General features: G+C 42.3%; 1 protein-coding gene across 1 annotated transcript in view; it reads left to right on the top strand.

Annotated features, from left to right (window-relative positions):
• LOC109914884 (doublecortin domain-containing protein 2-like) overlaps positions 1 to 11,941 on the top strand; it is a 173,971-nt gene that overhangs the window by 155,108 nt on the left and 6,922 nt on the right. The window contains exon 9 of the mRNA XM_048612682.1: positions 2,058 to 3,068. Coding sequence (XP_048468639.1) covers positions 2,058 to 3,068 — 1,011 coding nt within the window. The remainder of the gene's footprint in view (positions 1 to 2,057; positions 3,069 to 11,941) is intronic.

Below are 11,941 nucleotides of genomic sequence, written 5' to 3'. Positions count from 1 at the left end.
CCTAGACCCTTCTTCAGAAAAGGGTCTAGGCCAGAAACGTCAGCCTTTCTGCTCCTCTGATGCTGCTTGGCCTGCTGTGTTCATCCAGCTCTACACCTTGTTATCTCCACTTTGAGGTCAGTTGGCTTCCTGATAGTTAAGAGTACATGTAAATGGATTCTGATTGAAGTTGAATGCCTGATATTTCTGTGAATGAATATTGATTGAAGTTGCTGTGTTAGGTAGCCCAAGGTATAAAAGTTAGTTTCAGTGTAGAGTGTTAGGTCTGGTTAATTGTTCTCTTGGAGTGGAGGTCTATATTGGAAATGCAGCGTGAACAATAGTCCCTGACTGAAATCATTCTGGCTGTGTGTGTTTTTTGCAGCCTGAGTTCAGACTTTTGTCCAGTATTTTAGATATTAGGAAAGTCCAGGGTCTTGGCTAGTATTTTAGATGATGGGGATTTTTGCTCAATCCTACAGCAGGAACGCACAGCAGTGCAGGAAGAAGATCAGTGACCTTTTCCACCCTTCCAGCGTTTGTGCTACTATCTTCTCTCTGATACCTCACACTCACTCTATCTCTGCTACTGTAAGCACCCCCCACCAAGGCTCGTGCTCAACCGCTCTCACCAATGCCAGCAAAATCTTCTGTCACTTGCTGTCACCCATCCCAACCTCTGACACCACGAACTCTGCATATCCTCTGTGTTATTCCCACTCACTCACGAGGGACACTGCCTCACCTGCAACAAAGGTAACAGCAATGCCACCCACGTTCATCTCCCATAATACCTGCCTCTTCCTCATTCCAGGAAGAAAGCAGCCCCCAATATGGTGGACAGACTTGGACGGATAGTGGGCTGCCTGACATTCAGCTCCTCACCCCATTCTGTGGAGAGCAACCTAACTCTGACCTCCCTGAGTGGCTGATTTACTGTGTCTACGTAGGGCCAAAGTGAGTGAGTACTTATGAGAGTAAATGAAGAGCCCCAAGCAGCAGCCTGGACCAGTTCAAGCCATGGGTGTGTGTCCCTGAGCACACAGTGTCCTTGCTATACAATTATAGTGATAATTGCTGGTGCAGCCTTGAAGTGCAGAATCATCCTGTCAAGTGAATCAGAGATGGGTCATAAGGATTCTTAGAGTTTGGCACATGTAGGATGCCCATCTCCATGGACACGGTGTGTGTCTGTGGCTGTACCTTAGAGAGTGTGCCCTGAGATATTGGTGCCTGATGTCCAGCATGGAGACTGTTTGGAGCACCGGTGAGTTAATTTCACAAGGTATCCACTTTAGTTTCATGCCATCACTGTGTAGTTTGGTCCTTCACTGTTGCCAGTGTACGGTGGTACAGTTCTGATTCCCCAAAACCTTACTCTGACTGCTCACAATTCCAGAGGCGGGGGTTAGCAACTTTCAACCTGATTAATACTGGGTCCTCATCCACTGCATCAACTGTGCCATGTGCACAGCTCCATTTTTAATTGAAGCGGAGAGCAGCTTGGTGCCCGTTTAGGAAGGAACTGCCAGTTTGGCACCAACATCTAAGGCAGACAATGGCTGTGATGGGGCCTGTTACTGCATGCTGAGTACAGCAGGCAATTCCTCAGAGAGGCAGCAGCATTAACACAGAGGGATCTGGTCATGCAGGTAAAACAAGGGTGGTATGGTTGACTCAGTGCAAGATGCCACATGAAATAACGTCCTAGATGCAGGGTTTCCAGTTCAGGAAAATTGTAACTCGGCATCTTACCCTGTTGAAACCTCAAATAATTGTATATATTTCATTGAGATCATCCCTCAATTTTCTAATATCTAGAGTGCACAGGCCATTACACTGAAACCCCCCCTTACAGGACATTCCTTTCATCCCATGAATCAGCCTTGAGATTTCGAGAGCTGAGGCCACGTCCTTTGTTAACTTCCTCATGCATCCCTGATTTCTGCTGTAACACTATTTGCAACAGTATTTTGACTCGATTAGAAAATTATTTGTCTCATCCATTGCTGACCAGAAATGCTGATGAAATACATTGGCTTGTTATGTATGTTTTCTCCAATTTTTATTTTGCTCAGAGGCCTGCAGAGACTGTTGATGAGGAGGAAGATCTACCAGAGCTGTGTAATGAACAAAGTAGTCATGAAGGACATGAAAATTCTCCAAATGTGGAGCAAGAAACCTGTGATGATGCATTTAATGAGGAAAAAATCCTTAAGATTTCTCATGTAGAAGATAATCTTCATCGATTTGATCTTCCTCACAGAGAAATCAAGACCAGTGAGAAAAGTGAAACTGATCATCAGGAAGAAGAAGAAATTGCTGACCTTGCAGAAGAAGAGGTGGAAGATCAAACGGAGGAGAATCAAGAAGACAAATATTTTAATCAGAATAATCTTCCTCATAAAGAACAGACGATGAGTAAAGAAAGTGAAATTGATCATCAGATAGAAGAAGAAATTGATGACCTTGCAGAAGAAGAGGTGGAAGATCAAACAGAGGAGAATGAAGTAGATAAATATTTTAATCAAAATAATCTTCCTCATAAAGAACAGACGCCAAATAAAGAAAGTGAAATTGATCATCAGATAGAAAATGAAATTGCAGACCTTTCGGAAGAAGAGTTGGAAGATCAAACAGAGGGGAATGAAGAAGATGAATCTTTTAATCAGAATGATTTTCCTCATAACGAACAGTCAACAGGTGATGAAAGTAAAATTGATCGTCAGATAGAAGAAGTTGCTGACCTTGCAGAAGAAGAGGTAGAAGATATTGATCAAATGGAAGAGAATGGAGAAGATAAATCTTTTTATCAGAGTGATTTTCCTCATAAAGAAGAGATATTGGGTGAAGAAAGTGAAATTCATCATCATGTAACTGAAGACATTTCTGACCCCGCAGAAGAAGAGGAGCAAGATGTTGATCAAATGGAAGGGATGCAAGAAAATAAATATTTTCATCATAAACAGGATGAATTTCAAAAAGAAGACTTAGATCAGAAATTAGAAGACAATTTTGCAGATGGAGAAACCCCACTGGAAGAGACTGACAAAGAGATTGAAGTGATTACCACAGAAGAAATTGGCAAGGTAATGAGTTTTTGATATTTCTGTTGAGTGCTATAACCGTCAGATGTGAAACATCCTGTGGCACTATTCAGGAGGGAGTGAGAGATTTTCTCGGTGACCTGGGCAACATTCAGCCCGCAAATAACACCACCATAGTAGGTAAATTAGAAAAGTAACATCTGCTGTTTGTGTTGCAAAGCTTTATGGAAGTTTAATTATACAGCTGTGATAAACCTTCAACAGTAATTCACTGGTTGTAAAATGCTTGAGGATGTTTAAAGGTTCCATATAAATGTAAATTCCTTCTTTATTGTCTTTGTGCACTGAAATCTTTCCTTCTGGTTTGCTGATGTCTTGTGGAAAGTAATCATCTCCTTCCCTAAGCTTCATTACTGGAAAATTTCTTCAATGTGGGCTTTGTTCAGTTTACAAAACAAAATTAATCAATCTCTACAATTTGATGAAACCAACAAATTAGAATGGTATGAATTTCCATCCTCCATAGTTACATAATAGGGACTAAGTTTTGTTTCGTTTATTTGTTAAGATGTGTGCATCACTGCCAAGGACTGTATTTATTCTGGAATCCCCAGTTGACCTTGAGAAGATGGTGGTGAACTGCGGCCTTGATCTATTGCATTCCATGTGGTGTAAGTACACCAATGGTGCTGTTGGGGAGGCAGTGCCAGGATATTAACTTACCAATGGTGAATGATATACTTCCGCTCAGGATGGTGAGTGAGTAGAATAGGAACTTGTAGGTCATGATTTTCCAATGGGTCTGCTGCACTTGTTCTTCCAGGTGACAGAGGTTTAGAAAGTGCTATCATAGGAGGTTTGCGTGTTGCAATTAATCTTGTATGCAGTACATGCTGTTATCACTGTGCAGCAGTGGTGAAGGGAGTGAATGTTTGAGTTGGTTTATGACATGCTGATCAAGCAGGCTGTTTTGTTCTAGGTGGTGTCAAGCTTTTTGAGTGTTGTTGGAGCTGTATTTATCTAGCCTTGTGGAGAGAATTCCACAACCTATGCTTTATAGATGATGAATGTGTTTTGGCGAGTTCATGAGTTACTTGCCACAGAATTCCCAGCTCCTGACTTCCTTTTGTAGTTGCAGTATTTACTTGGCTGGTTCTGCACAATTTCTGGTCAATATTATAGCCCAGGATGTTGAAGGGCAAAGTTGGGCGAGATGAATCAATAGCCCAGCTTACACTTTGCAACGTCTTTCTTTTCCAGAAAAAGAAATGAGTTCAGCTGCGAAACAGGCCACTAATTTATCATCCCCTTTTTTGTTTCACTGTGCTAAAAGTTAAAATTACCCAACACCTGAGTCAGACTTGCTTTCTAGATTGTAGATTATGCTAGGATAGGTTTGTAAAAGAACAGGAAGCAGATTCATTGCAGCATTCTTAATGAAATTGGATAAATGTTTGAAATGAAACATTTGCAGGATTTTAAGAGTGAGAGAGCGGCACAGTGGGGTACAGGGCCAGCTTGTCCGCCATGGAATTTATGATGAAAGCTAATTTGGTGACTCACCATATGGTACAAATGAGCCTCCTTCAATTGCATGGGCTACTCTCGCAATGTCACATGGATATGTTACTTCACCATTTTCAAATTGAAGGTGGCCATTCAGTCTATTGTGTCTACTCTGGCTGTCCAATGAGCAATGTGACTTAGTGCCATTCGCCCACCTTTTCCTTAAACCTTGTACCTTGTTTCTATTCAAATAATCAGCCAATGCCAACTTTAATGCCTCAGTTGACCCTGCTTCCACTGCACTTCCAGGTAATGCATTCCAGATGTAATTTTTCTTCTTGGATCACATTTGCTACGTTTGGAAATCTCTTTAAATTTGTGCTCTCTCATTCCAGATCCTTTTGCGAGTAAGAACAGTTTCTCCCTGTCTATTCTATCCAGACCTCTCATGATTATGAAAACATCTATCTGATCTCTTGTTTCTTTTCTTCAAGGGGAACAAGTCCAAACTTCTGCAATCTATCCTCATAACTGAAGTTTATCATCCTGGGAACCATTTTTGTCAATCTTCTTGCATTCTCCAGGGCACTCACATCGTTCTCGTAGGAAGAATAGAAAAATAGTTCATTATTTAAGTGGAGATGTATTGCATAAGACTGAGGTATAGAGGGATCTGGCTGTCTTGGTACATGAATCACAAAAGGTTGGTATGCAGATACAGCAAGTGATAGGAAGGCAAATGGACCACTTCAGTAATTGTAAGAGGATTGAAATATAAAGATAAGGATGCCTTGCTGCAGTTGTTTAGAGATTAGTGTGGCCACATCTAGAGTCCTGTGTACAGTTTTGGTCTCCTTATCAAAGAAAGGATATAATTGCATTAGATGCATATAGCGAAGGTTCACTTGGTTGACTCTAGGGATAAAGGATTTGTCTTAGGATGAAAGTTTGAGCAACCTGGGCCTCTACCCATTGGAGCTTAGAAGAACAAGAAGTGATCATACTGAAGCATTTAATGTCTTAAGGTAACTTGACTGGGCAGATGCTGAAAGGATGTTTACTGTTATCTAAGAGTATAGAACTATGAGATACAAGAATGGGTTCTGAGAGGTGAGGGGATTTTTTTTTAATCAAAGGGTTGTTTGTCTGTGAAACTTTCTTCCCCACAGAGCAGTGGAGGCAGGGTGATATTTTTTCAGGCAAAGTTAGATGGATGCTTGTCTCTCAAGAATGTTGCAGTATATAGGAGAAGATTGGAAACAGGGACCACAATCCTTATCAAATTGCGGAACAGACTCAATGGCTCACTCATCCTCCTAATTTGAATGTTTGTATGACAGTCCTGGCTTTTCATTAAATGTACTATTGTGCTAACAATTTTTTCAATGTAGCACAAATGTCTTGATTTACAGTTCTTTCCTCTTTCACAAAGCATATTGTAGATTTCCGTCAGCTCCTTCCTTTTATATACAGCATCAGGATCTCTTCACTTGCACTCCACTCCCCTTAACCTTGTGCTCCATTTCTAGCTGCCAGACCCCCCAAAATACCACTTTGTGCTATAGTACAACTGGAAATCAGAATGTGGCTGTGCATTAGGGACAGTGATGGCCTAGTGGTATTATCTCGAGACTATTAATACAGAAACTCAGCGAATGTTCTGCGGTTTGAATCCCACCATGGCAGATTTTTAAAAAAATCCTGGAATTAAGAATCTACTGATGACCATTGTTGATTGTTGGAAAAACCCATCTGGCTCACTAACGTCCTTCAGGGAAGGAAATCTGCCATCCTCACCTGGTCTGACCTATGTGTGACTCCAGATCCACAGCTATGTGGTTGACTCTGAACTGTCCTCTGAAATGGCCTAGCAAGCTATTCTGTTGTGTCGATCACAACAAAGTTTCAACAAATAATGAAACCGGACAGACCACTTGGCATCGAGCTAGGCATCAGAAAAGACAGCAGCAGAAACAGTCCTGTTGACCCTGCATAGTCCTTCTTACTAACCTCTGGGGGCTAGTGCCAAAATTGGGAGAGCTGTCTCAAGGGCCAAGAAATAGCCTGACTAAGCCTCTTGAAATAGCCTGTCGAAGGTATGAATTCATAAGTATGACTATGTCCCAGATGCCACTATCACCATCCCTGTATATGCCCTGTCCCATTGGCAGGACAGACCCAGCAGAGATGGAAGCACAGAGGTATACAGCTGGGAGTGAACTACGTGGGAGTTCTCATCATTGATTCTAGACCCCATGAAGTCTCATGGCATCAGGTTAAACGTGGGTAAGGAAACCTCCTGCTGATAACTGTGTACCAACCTCCCTTGGCTAATGAATCAGTACTTCTTCATGTTGAACAACACCTAGAGGAAGCACTGAGGGTGACAAGGGCACAAAATGTACTCTGGGTAGGGGAATTTCAAGGTCCACCACACATAGTGGCTTGGCAGCAACACTATTGATCGACCTGGATGATCCAGTAGGACATAGCTGTTAGACTGGGGCTGTGACAGGTGATGGCAGAAACTACAAGAGGGAAAAACATTTTTGACCTCAGCTTTACCAATCTGTCGGCTGCAAATGCATTTGTTCATGACAGTACTGGTAAGGTTGACCACCGCATAGTCCTTGTGGAGACAAAGTCCTACCTTCACATTGAGAGTACTCTCCATGTGTAGCACTATCACCATGCTAAATGAGATAGCCTTCAAACAGATCTAGACTCGGCACATAAGACACTGTAGACCATTAGCAGTAGCAGAATTGTACTCCAGCACAATCTGCAACCTCACAACCTACTATATTACCCAATCAACCGTTACCATGAAGCCAGGGATCAGCCCTGGTTCAATGGAGAATTCAGGAGGGCATGCCAGAAGAAGCACCAGGCAGATGTAAAAATGAGGTGTCAACCTGGTGAAGCTACCAAACATGACAACTTGCATGCCAAACAGCATAAGCAGCGAGCAACAGACAGAGCTAAGTGCTCCCAAAGTCAACAGATCAGATCTAAGCTCTGCAGTCTTATGATATCTAGTCGTGAGTGGTGGTAGATAATTAAACAACTCACTGGAGAAGGATATCCTCATTTTCAATTATGGCAGAGCCCAAGATGTCAGTGCAAAAGATAAAGGTGAAGTATTTCAGCTAGAAGTGCGGAGTGGATGATTCATCTTGGCGTTCTCCTGTGGTCCCTTACATCGTAGGTTCCAGTCCTCAGCCAATTAGATGCACTCCACGTGATATCCAGAAATGTTTGGAGCCACTGGACGGTGCAAAGGCTATGGACTCTGACAACATTCCAACAAAAGTACTGAAGTCTTGTGCTCCAGAACCTGCTGTTCCCCTAGCCAAGCTTTTCCAATAAAATTACGACACTGGCATCTACCTGTCAATGTGGAAAATTGCCCAGGTATTTCTTACAGACGAAAATAGAACAAATCCAATTTGGCTAATTACTGCTCCATCAGTCTACTCTTGATCATCAGTAAAGTGATGGAAAGTGTTAGCAACAGTGCTGTCAAGCAGCATCTGCTCAGCAACAACCTGCTCAGTGACGCCCAGTTTGGGTTCCGCCAGGGCCACTCAGCTCCTGACCTCATTACAGCCTTGGTTCAAACATGGACAAAAGAGCTGAATTCCAGGGGTGAGGTGAGGTGAGATTGTCAGCCTTTGATATCAAGGCTGCATTCGACCCATTGTGGCATCAAAGCAGCCTGAACAAAACTGGAATTAATTGGTATCAGGGGGCAAACTCTCCACTGATTGGAGTCGTACCTGCCACTTTGGAAGATGGTTATGGTTGCTGGTTGTCTCAACTGTAGAATATCTCTATAGGAGTTCCTCAGGGTAGTGTCCTAGGCCCAAACATTTCAGCTGTTTCATCAATGACCTTCCCTCCATCATAAGGTCAGAAGTGGGATGTGAAAGTGATTGATACTGGTAAGGACCAACTTAAAGGCAAAACAGAAACATGTGACATGACAGAACACTAACTAATGAGATCCAAATCAAGGGGCATATTCAACCATTTTTTAAAATAAGCTTGCCAACATTGGTTGGAAATGTTCTAGGAGATGTTGTCCACTCCTAGATTCCTGCTTTTGGTTGTCCTTCATGTGTGCCATCACAGAACCCAGCCTTCTGAAGGCATCTCAATGTGTCCCAGCTATGACTTTTGGAAGTCTAGTCACTCTAACTTTAAATTATGAGGTGTACATTCGAAAAGGCAACCATGAACCAGTCTGACATGTCTCAACAGATGGTCTCCAGTAGATTCAAAATAAAACTAATTAACATGTTAATTTGCTAGAGAATGACACATGATTGTGCACCTTTAGTTAGAATTGATACTCCTTTAAATTGATTCCTGTCAAGACCTTTCTGATTAACTCTGATTAATCGTTAAATGTTAGGACCACATGTAAACCTTCAGCCAGGATTGATACACTAGACTCACTTTAGTTAGTCAGAAAAACTGTAGAGAAAAAGCTGAACTAAAATTCAAAAGATTACCTGCCTTGGTGAGAACAGTTTCTGATCTTGAATTCAGCAGCATTTTACAGAATAATCCACAATGAATAAAGATCCCCATCCCCAACAAGCTGGTTGAGATCAACAATAGTAGTGGTTAAATCTGTATTTGCATTCGTGTCTCTTCCATTTATTTGTCCAATCTCTAGTCTTTCTCAAATTACAAACTCCTTAGTAATGCAATAAACATAAAAGAAATTACAGTGGAGGCAGAAAGATATCATAAAAATAATCTAAATATAGCATTTCAATTATTTTTTAATTAGTTAGTACTTTCCTCTTACTTAATTGTATTAATCAACTCAATTTTTTTTAATGTATGAGGTTGCTGAACTGTGAAAGAACTGAGGAATTTTGTGCATATAAGTAAGAAATCCAATCAATCAACTGAGCTGTTTCATTGATTTCTGTGTTCCAGTTTTTAATGTTTTTTCTGCTGTCTGAGATTAGATATCATGCCCTGCATCTTACCGCTGGTGTCATTTTGCTGTTTAAAATTTTTGTGTAGCTTTGTTTTGTTTGAAGTTGGTTTTCGTCTCATTGATGTACAGCTAATTCTGCCGCGCTTTCTACTTGATTTTCGTCTGTACTCTGTGATTTGATTGAAGTGAATATGATGTATTTGGAAGCTGGTAATGCTTGCAGCATTGCTAAGTTGGCTGATGGCATCAAGGAAAGATTGCATTTATATAGCATTTTCCAAAATGCATCAGATCGACCTTTTATGTCCACCTGAAAAGGGGCACAATTTATAATTCATGTTTGGGTGATCTTTGGACACTGATTGTCCAATGGATTCTTCCCATAGTGGAGGACATGGCCAGGAATCCACCCCATCATGTTTCAGTGCTTCACTGGATGTCTCCTGTGCCCCATCTCAAGTAAAGGATGGCACCTCTGACAGTGCAGCTCCCCTTCGGTGTGGCGTGTCAGCCTTGATTTTGTGTACTCAACTACAGTGTGTCCCTTGAATCTAGAATTCTGATTTTTTTTATTCGTTCACGGGATGAGAGCATCGCTAGCTAGGCCATCACTAATTGCCCGGAGGGCAGTTAAGAGTCAACTGCATTACTGTGGATCTGGAGTCACATGTAGGGCAGACCAGGTAAGGAAAGCAGTTTCCTTCCCTAAAGGACATTAGTGAACCAGATGGGTTAGACTGTGCAACTCCAATGAGCCTGGATGAGTTGCTATAAACAGTGTACAGTTGCTGTAAACTGTTTAGTACAGTGCTGCCAGTGAGCTTAAGTAGTAAAGTGAGTAGATTTTAAAGGTGGTGCCTATCAAACGGGTTGCTTAATCCAGGATGGTGTCAAGCATCTTGACTGTTTTGGTGCTGCATTTGTTCAGGCAAGTGGAGAGTTGTATTGGATAGGCATTGAGGTGAGTTACTTGCTGCAGAGTTCCAAGCCTTTGACCTGTTTGTGAAGCCACAGTAATTAAATGCTGGTACAGTTCAGCTTTTGGACAATGACAACCACCATGACATTGATAATAGGGCATTCAGAGATTTTAATTGATGAGGCGATATGGTTAGATTCTCCATTGTCGGACATGGTCATTGTCTGGCATTTGTATGGGGCAAATGTTATTTGTCACTTATCAGCCCAAACCTGAACGTTGTCCACGTCTTGCTGCTTTTGGACAGCAACTCCTTTAGATCGTGAATGGTGCTGAACATTTTGCAATCATCAGCTACCACCCCAACTTCTGACCTTATGACGGAGCGAAGATCATTGATGAAGCAGCTGAAGATGGTTGCCCTGAGGAATTCCTCTATTAATGTCCTAGAACTGAGATAGTTGACCTTGTCTATCACAACCATCTCTCTTGATGCCGAATATGAGTCTATCCAGTGGAGGGTTTTGGCTCAATTTCCATTGATTGCCTTTAAACTAGGGCTCCTTGATGCCATACTTGATCAAATTCTACCTTGATGTCAGAAGCAGTCACTCTCACCTCACCTCTGAAGTTTGGCTCAATTGCCCGTGTTTGGACCAAGGATGTAATGAGCTCAGGAGCTGAGTGGCTCTGGCGTAACCCAACCTAGTGCCAGTGAGCAGGTGTTTGTTGAGCAAGCGCCACTGTTGATGTCCCCTTCAATCCTTCGCTGATGACTGAGAGTAGACATGATTGGATTTGCCCTGCTTTTAGTGGACTGGTCATACCTGAGCATTTTTTCACATTGCCAGGTAGAGTTAAGCCGTATAGGGACACAGGTTGCGCCATTGCTGGAAAGTTGTCAGGGCCTGTTGTTAGTAAACAGTGCTCCAAGCCATTTTTTGATTACGTTGTGGAATGAATCAAATTGGCTGAAGACTGGCGTCTGTGATAGTGGGGACTTTGGAAGGATACCGAGATGGATCATCCATTTGACACTTCTGGCTGAAGCTTAAGTCTTGTACTTTCTACTGATGTACTGGGCTCTCCCATCATTGAGGATGGGGATATTTATGGAGCCTCCTCCTCCTGTGAATTATTTAATTGTCCACCACCATTCACAACTGCTTGTAACAGGACAGCGGAGTTTAGATATGATCCATTGCTCGTGCGATCACTCAGCCCTAACTATCACATGGGCTCAGAATTTGCAAGACTATTTGCCCGCAAGCAACTAGGTAGCCAAATAAGGAAGTTAAAGATCTGTTAAAGGTAGGGCACACAAAACATCAAAACTAGTTGGGGCAGCACGGTGGCTCAGTGGTTAGCACTGCTTCCTCACAGCACCAGGGACCTGGGTTCGATTCCACCCTCAGGTGACTGTCTGTGGAGAGTTTGCATGTTCTCCCTGTGTCTGCATGGGTTTCCTCAGGGTCTGGTTTCCTCCCACAGTCTAAAGATGTGCAAGCTAGGTGGATTGCCATGGGAAATGCA

Source organism: Rhincodon typus, chromosome 2, assembly GCF_021869965.1.
Source record: "Rhincodon typus isolate 14 chromosome 2, sRhiTyp1.1, whole genome shotgun sequence".
Classification (NCBI taxonomy): domain Eukaryota; kingdom Metazoa; phylum Chordata; class Chondrichthyes; order Orectolobiformes; family Rhincodontidae; genus Rhincodon; species Rhincodon typus.
This window is presented reverse-complemented; position numbering and strand designations above follow the sequence as displayed.